The sequence below is a fragment of the Triticum aestivum genome, chromosome 1B (assembly GCF_018294505.1).
Source record: "Triticum aestivum cultivar Chinese Spring chromosome 1B, IWGSC CS RefSeq v2.1, whole genome shotgun sequence".
In the NCBI taxonomy this organism is placed as follows: domain Eukaryota; kingdom Viridiplantae; phylum Streptophyta; class Magnoliopsida; order Poales; family Poaceae; genus Triticum; species Triticum aestivum.
In genome coordinates this window covers 697211029-697225110 of record NC_057795.1, presented here as the reverse complement: position 1 = coordinate 697225110, position 14082 = coordinate 697211029, and the positions used below count along the sequence as shown (strand labels likewise).

Genomic DNA, 14082 nt, shown 5'->3' with positions numbered 1-14082 from the left:
AGAAAGGAGCTCCCGAGGACACATGGGAATTATCGTCAAGCTAGTTTTCATCACGTTCATTAGACTCGCGTTCGGTACTTTGATAATTTGATATGTGGGTGGACCAGCGCTTGGGTACTGCCCTTACTTGGACAAGCATCCCACTTATGATTAACCCCTATTGCAAGCATCCGCAACTACAAAAGAAGTATTAAGGTAAACCTAACCACAACATTAAACATATGGATCCAAATCAGCCCCTAACGAAGCAACACATAAACTAGGGTTTAAGCTTCTGTCACTCTAGCAACCCATCATCTACTTATTACTTCCCAATGCCTTCCTCTAGGACCAAATAATGGTGAAGTGTCATGTAGTCGACGTTCACATAACACCACTAGAGGAAAAGACAACATACATCTCATCAAAATATCGAACGAATACCAAATTCACATGACTACTAATAGCAAGACTTCACCCATGTCCTCAGGAACAAACGTAACTACTCACAAAGCATATTCATGTTCATAATGAGAGGAGTAATAATATGCATTAAGGATCTGAACATATGATCTTCCACCAAGTAAACCAATTAGCATCAACTACAAGGAGTAATCAACACTACTAGCAACCCACATGTACCAATTTGTGGTTTGATACAAGATTGGATACAAGAAATGAACTAGGGTTTTGAGAGGAGATGGTGCTGGTGAAGGTGTTGATGGAGATTGACCCCCTCCCGATGAGAGGATCGTTGGTGATGACGTTGGTGATGATTTCCCCCTCCCGGAGGGAAGTGTCCCTGACAGAATAGCTCCGCCGGAGCCCTAGATTGCTTCCGCAAAGGTTCCACCTCGTGGCGGCGGAGTTTCATCCCGAAAGCATTCCCACGATTTTTTCCAGGATAAAATCCCTCAGATAGCAGAAGATGGGTACCGGGGGGCCACCAGGGGGCCCAGGAGACAGGGGGGCGCGCCCAGTAGGGGTGGGGGCGCCCCCACCCTCCTGGACAGGGTGTGGGCCCCCTGGTGTATTACTTCCGCTCAATAATTCTTATTAATTCCAAAAATAGGTTTCGTGGAGTTTTAGGATTTTTGGAGCAGTGCAGAATAGGTTTCCAATGTTCGCTCCTTTTCCAGCCAGAATTCTAGCTGTCGGCATCCCCCCTCTTCATGGTAAACCTTGTAAAATAAGAGAGAATAGCCATAAGTATTGAGATATAACGTGTAATAACAGCCCATAATGCAATAAATATTGATATAAAAGCATGATGCAAAATGGACGTATCATTGATCTACCACGAGATCGTAGAGGCTAAACCCTAGAAGCTAGCCTATGATTATGCTTGTTGTTGTCCTACGGACTAAACCCTCCAGTTTATATAGACACCGAAGGGGGCTAGGTTTACACAGAGTCGGTTACAGAGAAAAGAATCTACATATCCGAGTTTCCAAGCTTGCCTTCCACGCAAAGGAGAGTCCCACCCGGACACATGACGAAGTCTTCAATCTTGCATCTTCATAGTCCAACAGTCCGGCATAAGCATATATTACGGCTGTTCGAGGACCCCCTAATCCTGGACTCCCTCATGGTGGCCCATTAGTTCCCCCGGGGGTTTCCGGTAACCCCTCCAGCAGTCCAGTTTTACCCGAAACTCTCCGGAACACTTCTGGTGTCCGAATAACATGGTCGAATATGTCAATATTTATGTCTCGACCATTTCGAGACTCCTCGTCATGTCCGTGATCTCATCCGGGACTCTGAACAACCTTCGGTCATCAAATCACATAAACTCATAATACAAATCGTCATCGAAAGTTAAGCGTGTGGAACCTACGGGTTCGAGAACTATGTAGACATGACCGAGACACATCTCCAGTCAATAACCAATAGCGGAACCTGGATGCTCATATTGGCTCCTACATATTGTACGAAGATCTTTATCGGTCAAACCGCATAACAACATATGTTGTTCCCTTTGTCATCAGTATGTTACTTGCCTGAGATTCGATTGTCGGTATCATCATACCTAGTTCAATCTCGTTACCGGCAAGTCTCTTTACTTGTTTCGTAATGCATCATCCCGCAACTAACTCATTATTCACATTGCTTGCAAGGCTTATAGTGATGAGCATTACCGAGAGGGCCCAGAGGTACCTCTCCGATACTCGGAGCGACAAATCCTAATCTCGATCTATGCCAACTCAACAAACACCATCGGAGACACCTGTAGAGCATCTTTATTATCACCCAGTTACATTGTGACGTTTGATAGCACACTAAGTGTTCCTCCGGTATTCGGGAGTTGCATAATATCATAGTCATAGGAACATGTATAAGTCATGAAGAAAGCAATAGCAATAAACTAAACAATCATAGTGCTAAGCTAATGGATGGGTATTGTCCATCACATCATTCTCTAATGATGTGACCCCGTTCATCAAATGACAACACATGTCTATGGCTAGGAAACTTAACCATCTTTGATTAACGAGCTAGTCAAGTAGAGGCATACTAGGGACACTCTGTTTGTCTATGTATTCACACATGTACTAAGTTTCCGGTTAATACAATTCTAGCATGAATAATAAATATTTATCATGATATAAGGAAATATAAATAACAACTTTATTATTGCCTCTAGGGCATATTTCCTTCAGTCTCCCACTTGCACTAGACTCAAGAATCTAGATTACATAGTGATGATTCTAACACCCATGGAGTCTTGGTGTTGATCATGTTTTGCTCGTGAGAGAGGCTTAGTCAACGGGTCTGCAACATTCAGATCCGTATGTACCTTGCAAATCTCTATGTCTCCCTCCTTGACTTGATTGCGGATGGAATTGAAGCATCTCTTGATGTGCTTGGTTCTCTTGTGAAATCTGGATTCGTTTGCTAAGGCAATTGCACCAGTATTGTCACAAAAGATTTTTATGGGACCCGATGCACTAGGTATGACACCCAGATTGGATATGAACTCCTTCAACCAGACTCCTTCATTTGCTGCTTCTGAAGTAGCTATGTACTCTGCTTCACACGTAGATCCCATCACGACGCTCTGTTTAGAACTGCACCAATAGACAGCTCCACCATTCAATATAAATACATATCCGGTTTGTGACTTAGAGTCATCCGGATCAGTGTCAAAGCTTGCATAGACATAACCATTTACGACGAGCTCCTTGTCACCTCCATAAATGAGAAACATATCCTTAGTGCTTTTCAGGTATTTCAGGATGTTCTTGACCACTGTCCAATGATCCACTCCTGGATTACTTTGGTACCTCCCTACTAAACTAATAGCAAGGCACACATCAGGTCTGGTACATAGCATTGCATACATGATAGAACCTATGGCTGAGACATAGAGAATGACTTTCATTTTCTCTCTATCTTCTGCAGTGGTCGGGCATTGAGTTTGACTCAACTTCAGACCTTGTAACACAGGCAAGAACCCTTTCTTTGTTTGATCCATTTTCAACTTCTTCAAAACTTTATCAAGGTATGTGCTTTGTGAAAGTCCAATTAAGCGTCTTGATCTATCTCTATAGATCTTGATGCCCAATATATAAGCAGCTTCATCAAGGTCTTTCATTGAAAAATTCTTATTCAAGTATCCTTTTATGCTATCCAGAAATTCAGTATCATTTCCGATCAACAATATGTCATCCACATATAATATCAGAAATGCTACAGATCTCCCACTCACTTCCTTGTAAATACAGCCTTCTCCAAAAGTCTGTATAAAACCATATGCTTTGATCACACTATCAAAGCGTATATTCCAACTCAGAGATGCTTGCACCAGTCCATAAATGGATCGCTGGAGCTTTCACACTTTGTTAGCACCTTTTGGATCGACAAAACCTTCTGGTTGCATCATATACAACTCTTCTTTAAGATATCCATTAAGGAATGCAGTTTTGACATCCATTTGCCAAATTTCATAATCATAAAATGCGGCAAATGCTAACATGATTCAGACAGACTTAAGCATCGCTATGGGTGAGAAGGTCTCATCGTAGTCAACTCCTTGAACTTGTCGAAAAAGCTTTTGCAACAAATCGAGCTTTGTAGACAGTAACATTACCGTCAACACCAGTCTTCTTCTTGAAGATCCATTTATTCTCTATGGCTTGCTGATCATCGGGCAAGTCAACCAAAAGTCCACACTTTGTTCTCATACATGGATCCCATCTCAGATTTCATGGCCTCAAGCCATTTCGCGGAATATGGGCTCATCACCGCTTCCTCATAGTTCGTAGGTTCATCATGGTCAAGTAACATGACCTCCAGAACAGGATTACCGTACCACTCTAGTGTGGATCTTACTCTACTTGACCTACGAGGTTTGGTAGTAACTTGATTATAAGTTTCATGATCATCATCATTAGCTTCCTCACTAATTGGTGTAGGAATCACTGGAACTGATTTCTATGATGAACTACTTTCCAATAAGGGAGCAGGTACAATTACCTCATCAAGTTCTACTTTCCTCCCACTCACTTCTTTCGAGAGAAACTCCTTCTCTAGAAAAGATCCATTCTTAGCAACGAATATCTTTCCTTCAGATCTGTGATAGAAGGTGTACCCAACAGTCTCCTTTGGGTATCCTGTGAAGACACATTTCTTCGATTTGGGTTCGAGCTTATCAGGTTGAAGTTTTTTCATATAAGCTTCACGGCCCCAAACATTAAGAAACGACAACTTGGGTTTTTGCCAAACTACAGTTCATATGGTGTCGTCTCAACGGATTTAGATGGTGCCCTATTTAACGTGAATACAACCGTCTCTAAAGCATAACCCCAAAACGATAGAGGTAAATCAGTAAGAGACATCATAGATCGCACGATATCTAATAAAGTGCGGTTACGATGTTCGGACACACCGTTACACTGTGGTGTTTCTGGTGGCGTGAGTTGTGAAACTATTCCGCATTGTTTCAAATGAAGACCAAACTCGTAACTCAAATATTCACCTCCACGATCAGATTGTAGAAACTTTATTTTCTTGTTACGATGATTTTCCACTTCAGTCTGAAATTCTTTGAACTTTTCAAATGTTTCATACTTATGTTTCATCAAGTAGATATACCCATATCTGCTTAAATCATATATGAAGGTCAGAAAATAACTATACCCGCCGTGAGCCTCAACACTCATCGGACCGCATACATCAGTATGTATTATTTCCAACAAGTCTGTTGCTCGCTCCATTGTTCCGGAGAACGGAGTTTCAGTCATCTTGCCCATGAGGCATGGTTCGCAAGCATCAAGTGATTCATAATCAAGTGATTCCAAAAGCCCATCAGCATGGAGTTTCTTCATGCGCTTTACACCAATATGACCTAAATGGCAGTGCCACAAATAAGTTGCACTATCATTATTGAACTTATATCTTTTGGCTTCAATACTATGAATATGTGTGTCACTACTATCGAGATTCAACAAAAATAGACCACTCATAAAGGGTGCATGACCATAAAAGATATTACTCATATAAATAGAACAACCATTATTCTCTAATTTAAATGAATAACCGTCTCACATCAAACAAGATCCAGATATAATATTCATGCTTAACGCCGGCACCAAATAACAATTATTTAGGTCTAAGACTAATCCTGAAGGTAGATGTAGAGGTAGCATGCCGACGTCGATCACATCGACTTTGGAACCATTTCCCACGCGCATCGTCACCTCGTCCTTAGCCAATCTTCGCTTAATCTGTAGCCCCTGTTTCGAGTTGCAAATATGAGCAACAGAACCAGTATCAAATACCCAGGCGCTACTACGAGCATTAGTAAGGTACACATCAATAACATGTATATCAAATATACCTTTCACTTTGCCATCCTTCTTATCTGCCAAATACTTGGGGCAGTTCCGCTTCCAGTGACCAATCCCTTTGCAGTAGAAGCACTCAGTCTCAGGCTTAGGTCCAGACTTGGGATTCTTCACTTGAGCAGCAACTTGCTTGCCGATCTTCTTGAAGTTCCCCTTCTTCCCTTTGCCCTTTTTCTTGAAACTAGTGGTCTTGTTAACCATCAACACTTGATGCTCCTTCTTGATTTCTACCTCTACAGCCTTTAGCATTGCCAAGAGCTCGGGAATTGTCTTATCCATCCCTTGCATATTATAGTTCATCATGAAGATTTTTTAGCTTGGTGGCAGTGATTGAAGAACTCTGTCAATGACACTATCAACCGGAAGATTAACTCCCAGTTGAGTCAAGTGATTGTGGTACCCAGACATTTTGAGTCTATGTTCACTGACAGAACTATTCTCCTCCATTTTGCAGCTGTAGAACTTATTGGAGACTTCATATCTCTCAATCCGGTCATTTGCTTGAAATATTAGCTTCAACTCTTGGAACATCTCATATGCTCCATGACGTTCAAAACATCGTTGAAGTCCCGACTCTAAGCCGTAAAGCATGGCACACTGAACTATCGAGTAGTCATCAACTTTGCTCTGCCAGGCGTTCATAACGTCCGGCATTGCTCCTGCAGTAGGTCTTGCACCTAGCGGTGCTTCTAGGACATAATTCTTCTATGCAACAATGAGGATAATCCTCAAGTAACAGACCCAGTCCGTGTAGTTGCTACCATCATCTTTCAACTTAGCTTTCTCTAGGAACGCATTAAAATTCAAAGGAACAGTAGCATGGGCCATTTATCTACAACAACATAGACATGCAAAATACTATCAGGTTCATGATAAATTAAAGTTCAATTAATCATATTACTTAAGAACTCCCACTTAGATAGACATCCCTCTAATCATCTAAGTGATCACGTGATCCATATCAACTAAACCATGCCCCATCATCACGTGGGATGGGGTAGTTTTCAATGGTGAACATCACTATGTTGATCATATCTACTATATGATTCATGCTCGACCTTTCGGTCTCAGTGTTCCGAGGCCATTTCTGCATATGCAGGCTTGTCAAGTTTAACCCGAGTATTTTGCGTGTGCAAAACTGGCTTGCACCCGTTGTATGTGAACGTATAGCTTATCACACCCGATCATCACGTGGTGTCTCGGCACGACGAACTATAGCAACGGTGCATACTCAGGGTGAACACTTATACCTTGAAATTTAGCGAGAGATCATCTTATAATGCTACCGCCGTACTAAGCAAAATAAGATGCATAAAGGATAAACATCACACACAATCTATATGAGTGATATGATATGGCCATCATCATCTTGTGCCTTTGATCTCCATCTCCAAAGCACCGTCATGATCACCATCATCACCGGCTTGACACCTTGATCTCCATTGAAGTATCGTTGTCGTCTCGCTAACTATTGCTTCTATGACTATCACTATCGCTTAGTGATAAAGTAAAGCAATTACATGGCGGTTGCATTTCATAAAATAAAGCGACAACCATATGGCTCCTGCCAATTGCCGATAACTGTTACAAAATATGATCATCTCATACAACAATTTATATATCATCACATCTTGACCATATCACATCACAGCAAGCCCTGCAAAAACAAGTTAGACGTCCTCTACTTTGTTGTTGCAAGTTTTATGTGGCTGCTACGGGCTTCTAGCAAGAACCGTTTTTACCTATGCATCAAAACCACAACGATTTTTCGTCAAGTGTGCTGTTTTAACCTTCAACAAGGACCGAACGTAGTCAAACTCGATTCAACTAAAGTTGAAGAAACAGACACCCACTAGCCACCTCTGTGCGAAGCACGGTAGAACCAGTCTCATGAACGCAGTCATGTAATGTCGGTCTGGGCCGCTTCATCCAACAATACCGCTGAATCAAAGTATGACATGCTGGTAAGTAGTATGACTATTATCGCCCACAACTCTTTGTGTTCTACTCGTGCATATAACATCTACGCATAGACCTGGCTCGGATGCCACTGTTGGGGGACGTACTATTTCAAAAAAAAATCCTACAATCATGCAAGATCTATCTAGGAGAAGCATAGCAACGAGTGGGGAGAGTGTTTCCATGTACCCTCGTAGACCGAAAGCGGAAGCGTTTAGTAACACGGTTGATGTAGTCGAATGTATTCGCGATCTAACCGATCCAAGTACCGAACGCACGACACTTCGAGATCTGCACACGTTCAGCTCGGTGACATCCCTCGAACTCTTGATCCAGTTGAGGCCGAGGGAGAATTCCGTTAGCACGACGGCGCGGTGACGGTGATGATGAAGTTACCGGAGTAGGGCTTCGCCTAAGCACTACTACGATATGACCGAGGTGTGTAACTGTGGAGGGGGGCACCACACACGGCTAAAAAATCAACTTTTGTTTCTATGGGGTGCCCCCTCCCCCGTATATAAAGGAGGGGAGGAGGAGGCTGGCCGGCCCTAGGGGGCGCGCCCAAGCAGGGGAGTCCTACTAGACTCCAAGTCCTAGTAGGATTCCACCAAGAGGGAGAGAGGGGGAAGGAAGGAGAGGGAGATGGAGTAGGAAAGGGGGCGTCGCCCCCCCTTCCCTTGTCCAATTCGAACTCCAAGGGGGGGCACGGCCTGCCCTGACTGCCCTCCTCTCTCTCCAATAGGGCCCATGGTGGCCCATTAGTTCCCCCGGGGGGTTTCCGGTAACCCCTCCGGTAGTCCGGTTTTACCCGAAACTATCCGGAACATTTCCGGTGTCCGAATAACATGGTCCAATATATCAATCTTTATGTCTCGACCATTTCGAGACTCCTCGTCATGTCCGTGATCTCATCCGGGATTCCGAACAACCTCCAGTCATCAAATCGCATAAACTCATAATACAAATCGTTATCGAACGTTAAGCGTGCGGACCCTAGGGTTCGAGAACTATGTAGACATGACTGAGACACATCTACGGTCAATAAAAAATAGCGGAACCTAGATGCTCATATTGGCTCCTACATATTCTACGGAGATCTTTATCGGTCAAACCGCATAACAACATACGTGGTTCCCTCTGTCATCGGTATGTTACTTGCCCAAGATTCGATCGTTGGTATCATTATACCTAGTTCAATCTCGTTACCAGCAAGTCTCTTTACTCGTTCTATAATGCATCATCCTGCAACTATCTCATTATTCACATTGCTTGCAAGGCTTATAGTGATGAGCATTACCGAGAGGGCCCAAAGATACCTCTCCGATACTCAGAGTGACAAATCCTAATCTTGATCTATACCAACTCAACAAACACCATCAGAGACACCTGTAGAGCATCTTTATAATCACCCAGTTATGTTGTGATGTTTGATAGCACACTAAGTGTTTCTCCGGTATTCGGGAGTTGCATAATCTCATAGTCATAGGAACATGTATAAGTCATGAAGAAAGCAATAGCAATAAACTAAACAATCATAGTGCTAAGCTAAGGGATGGGTCTTGTCCATCACATCATTCTCTAATGATGTGATCCCGTTCATCAAATGACAACACATGTCTATGGCTAGGAAACTTAACCATCTTTGATTAACGAGCTAGTCAAGTAGAGGCATACTAGGGACACTCTGTTTGTCTATGTATTCACACATGTACTAAGTTTCCGGTTAATACAATTCTAGCATGAATAATAAACATTTATACTGATATAAGGAAATATAAATAACAACTTTATTATTGCCTCTAGGGCATATTTCCTTCACCGATGTGCTTCACAGACGAGGTGATGCAACATTAGTTCCATGAAGGGTTTAAACCCTTAAACATCGAGCAATAGACCGACTCCTACCTGCATCTACTACTATTACTCCACACATCGACCGCTATCCAACATGCATCTAGTGTATTAATTTCATTGAGAAACGAAGTAATGCAATAAGAACGATGGCATGAAGTAGACAAGATCTATTCATGTAGGAATAGACCCCATCTTGTTATCCTTAATAGTAATGATACATGCGTGCCTCGCTGCCCCTTTTGTCACTGGGAGAGGACACCACAAGATTGAACCGATCACGAAGCACCTCTTCCCATGGCAAGAAAAATCGATCTAGTTGGCCTAACTAAACCAAAGATTCGAAAAAGAAATACAAGCCTATAAATAATCATGCATATAAGAGATCAAAGAAAACTCCAATAGTATTCATGGATATAGATCTGATCATAAACTCAAAGTTCATCGGATCCCAGCAAACACACCGCAAAAATAGTTACATCAAATAGATCTCCAAGAGACCATTGTATTGAGAAGCAAAAAGAGAAAGGAAGCCATCTAGCTACTGCCTACGGGCCCTTAGGTCTATGGTGGACTACTCACACATCATCGGAGAGGGACCAATGAGGATGATGAACCCCTCTGTGATGGTGTTAGATTGGATCTCGTTGTTCTGGAACTTGCGGCGGCTGGAATTGTGTTTTGTCGACTCCCCTAGGGTTTTTGTAATATTTGGGAATTTATAGGGTGAAGAGGCAGTGCAGGAGACCACCCGACCCTGGCTCGTGCCATGTGGTGGCACTTTAGTGGCAGTTCGTGTCGAACCGGTACTAAAGGGGGGGGGGGACCTTTAGTCCCCACCCTTTAGTGCCGGTTACAGAATCGACACTAAAGTCCCTTACGAACCGGTGCTATAGCCCGGTTCTGCACTAGTGACGTAAACACCCTTTCGTTCAATGATCAATAGTGGTATCATGGATATCCATATTGATCCCTATAATACATGAATGATATTCGAGTGAACCTATGGTTATCATGTGCTATTCTCTTTGCTTCGTGATACTTTACAAGACCCGAGATGAGATATATCGATATCCTCTCGAGTCATTCTCATGCTAAGTATACCGGTCTCCTTGTTGCCGGTTTAGTTGTTCTTTCTCGTTGACATGTTCCGGTATCTCTGTGACCTAGTCACGTGTGTCTGGCCATAGGTAGCCTAGACGTCATTCGGGCATGCCATTGGCGAAGGCCGGCGGAGCTAGACGTCGTTTTTTTTTTTGCATCACGCGGAGGAGGACCTTGTACAAATTAGGTTTTATCTTAAAAATTGAAATAATATTTCAGTTGTTCCGGACTCTGCACCAACTAGGGATGCCGAGGGAGAGGGGGAATTGATTCAGAAAAGATTCGGTTTTTGGATTACATACATACATACATACATACATACAGATGAGAGATGAACGATATGATACATGAATACATATACATACATACAGAGAGATGGTTTTTGATTAGTTGTTGTTGGTGGGATTGGGATTGGGATTGGGATTGGGATTGGGATTGGGTTTGGGATTAGTTGGAGGAGGAGAAATATTAATGTGGGTGGTGCACTTGTCCTTCTTGAACCGGAGCTTGCCCTTGACGTCATCGAACTCCCAGATGTGCTCTTGCATGTGCACGTTGCCGAGGATGTTGGGCCCGGAGTCCCGTTTAAAGAAGCCGATGCAGGCGATCCCGGGCACCACCTCCGGCATGAGCACGCCTTTGGGGCTGGGCTCCAGCCTCGCGCCGCCCATCAACACCAGCTCCAGCTTCGGCACAATGGCTTCCGGCGCCGGGTTCTTGCCGTCCCACTTGTAGCAGTGCTCGAACGGGATCACCTCCTCCGGTGCCTTCTCCAGCTTTGGGTCTAGGAGGGTGGCGAGCGCCCGCGTGACCACGCCGTACGCCGGCTCCAGCAGCGACGACACGGAGGTGCCCGTGTCCAGGTTGAGTCCGCCGTGAACGCGGTAGTTCCACACCTCCGGCGGGACGTTGAGGCGCTGCCCGTTGACAAAGACGCCCGTGACTTGCACGCCCATGGACGGTTCGTTCTGCATGTACACGATGTCTGTCTCGCCGAACCCGGCGCCGGCCACCATGGCCGGGTTGGGCCCGAAGGTGAGGTAGCTGAAGGCGTCGCGGCCGCTGTGCGTCGCCAGCAGGCAGAAGGAGAAGAGGCCCTGGAAGCTCTTCCCGGCCATCTTGCTGAAGGACACGTTGGCGTTGCCCAGCGTCAGCACGCCGTCGTGCGCGTCCACGGTCCCGCCGGCCTCGAACGTCGAGCACCCCAGCACCAGCCCCGGCAGCCGCGCCTGCCTCCCGCCCGACACCGCCACCGTCGCCGTCTCGCGCCCGAAGATGCCGCGGGTATTCGTGCCGTCCTGCAGCTGCTGGTGGTAGCTGCACGACTCGTTGTGGTTGGGCGTCTTGCACGCAACGTGCGGGAAGCGGCCGCAGCTGTCTCGCATAGAGCACCGGTACCGCCGCCACGACGACGACCGCGCCGGACGGTACCAGGTCTTCTTCACCAAGGGTGGCTCCAGCGCCTGCTCCAGGGACATGGTCTGGGCGTTGGCGTTGCCCCTGTCCCTGTGCCGCCGGTGGCCGCGGAGGCGGCAGTTGAGCCAGGTCAGGTCGTTGGCGGTGTCCAGGGCCATGCTGAAGGCCACCGCCGGCGTGCCGAAGTGCACCGTCACCAGGTACATGCCCACGTCCATCGAGTCCAGGGCGCTCTGCATCGGCAGCTCGAACGTGGACAGGGCGCTCCCGCTCGTGGCCGCCAAAAGATCCGGCATGCCCGACGCCGCCAGCTGCCTCCTCCTGGTGCTGGCCGCCATCCGCCGGTGCCGGGCCAGGTCCTTGGCCGCAATGGCTCGGTAGTGCTCGCGGCGCGCCTCGGGGGACTCCGGCACCACCGGCGCCGTCATCGGGAAGTAGCAGCTGCTGCCCTCCTCCAGCGCCCCCACGTCGACGACGACTACCTCATCCGGGTCCGGGTAGGCATCGAGGCAGCCGGGGAGGAGGAGCACCACCACCACCACGGCGGCGGCGGCGACGGCGACGTAATGGCCGTGCATCTTGGTCATTGATCGACCTTTGTAAATTTGTTTTGCTAGTTAGTAATAGCTAGCTGCTATTGATGGATCGACATGCTGCATCTTCTCCCGGCCCCTACCTTAAGCTTGTCCTGTCCATGCGTATTAGAGATGTGAGGTCGCCATTGTTACCTACGTCTGCCTGCCTGCCTCCTTCTTAATTCGAGCGGCCATGAGCTTTTTCAGGATGCAACGCCGCTCTCCGGCCGCCTATAATAAGCACCTCCCCATTTCTCATCCCAATCAAAACATAAATGAAAACACCTCACCTCACACGCACGCTGCCCCCAAGTTGGAAACCCCTTCGCCACAAATTCAACTGCAGATTTTTAGCATGGCAAATCCAACACGTGAGATGACAAATTTAATTTGTCATAAAAATAGATGACAAATTTATTTTTTTCCGGTCAAGAATGGATAATTAATTAGTCGTTCATTATGAGTAATTAGAGGACGCGCCATGAATCTGAGACATCAGATCGTGGGTTGTTGCCGACTCGGACGTGAGTCCAGCTCATGTCTCCCTACCCGACCGCGCCTATATATTGGAGGTGTTGGCAACCCTAGTTGCCACCTAGATCAGATCACATCCGCCTCCTCACACACATCGCATGTCGTCGTTCCTTTCATTGTTGCTGCCTCCGCCGATGCCATCCCGTCCACCGTGTGCACGGTTGTACAGAAGAGCAGGCCTCCGAAACCCCGCCCTTTGCAATCCTGTGCCGGCCGAAGGACGATTAGGTATTTGGAGCATCTCCTATGCGACTTCTTGTCGCCGTTCGTCTACATCCATACTTCGTATACGTCCTCATCACCTTCGTTATCAACATGTCTACCTAAACCGAGAAGCTTGTTGCCAACCAGAAGGTTGTCGAGGAGACCGCTGTCGCCGCGGCGGCTTCCACCTGGCCGGATTGAGGGTATAACCGAGAAGCTATTTACGTATATGTTTCTGCTATATGCTCTGTATGTGCCTATCGGGTTAGATATCAATATGTAGTTAATATTGTCCATGCGATGTTCATGATTTATTTCTGGATTAGATTAATCAAAAAAATGCTAATATACTGAACAATCCAAAAACCTAATATTTGTAGGCAATTTTTGGTTCATGTCATTTCTCATACACTAAAACATGTCCCATCAACGGGGACGAACTTTAAGCGTTGGCAGACCAAAACTACTTTGTGCCTCACAAGGATGAACATGTTCTGGGCTGTTAGTGACACTTCTGAAAGAACGTTTACTCTTGTACAGGAGAAGGCATCTTGGTTGGAGCCGTTCTGAGTGCGATCAGAGAAAAACTAGTTGATTTGTATTTACATATGCGG

General features: G+C 45.8%; 1 protein-coding gene across 1 annotated transcript; it reads right to left on the bottom strand.

Moving 5' to 3' along the window:
* Positions 1–11005: 11005 nt before the first annotated feature.
* On the bottom strand, positions 11006–12878 carry LOC123102041 (aspartic proteinase NANA, chloroplast). Its single transcript, XM_044523315.1, has one exon. The coding sequence runs from the start codon at positions 12740–12742 to the stop codon at positions 11126–11128; it is 1617 nt and encodes a 538-aa protein (XP_044379250.1). The 5' UTR covers positions 12743–12878; the 3' UTR covers positions 11006–11125.
* Positions 12879–14082: the final 1204 nt, after the last annotated feature.

Excerpts from the sequence above, each read along its gene's own strand:
- LOC123102041 (XM_044523315.1), bottom strand. The coding sequence starts at position 12,742 with ATGACCAAGATGCACGGCCATTACGTCGCCGTCGCCGCCGCCGCCGTG.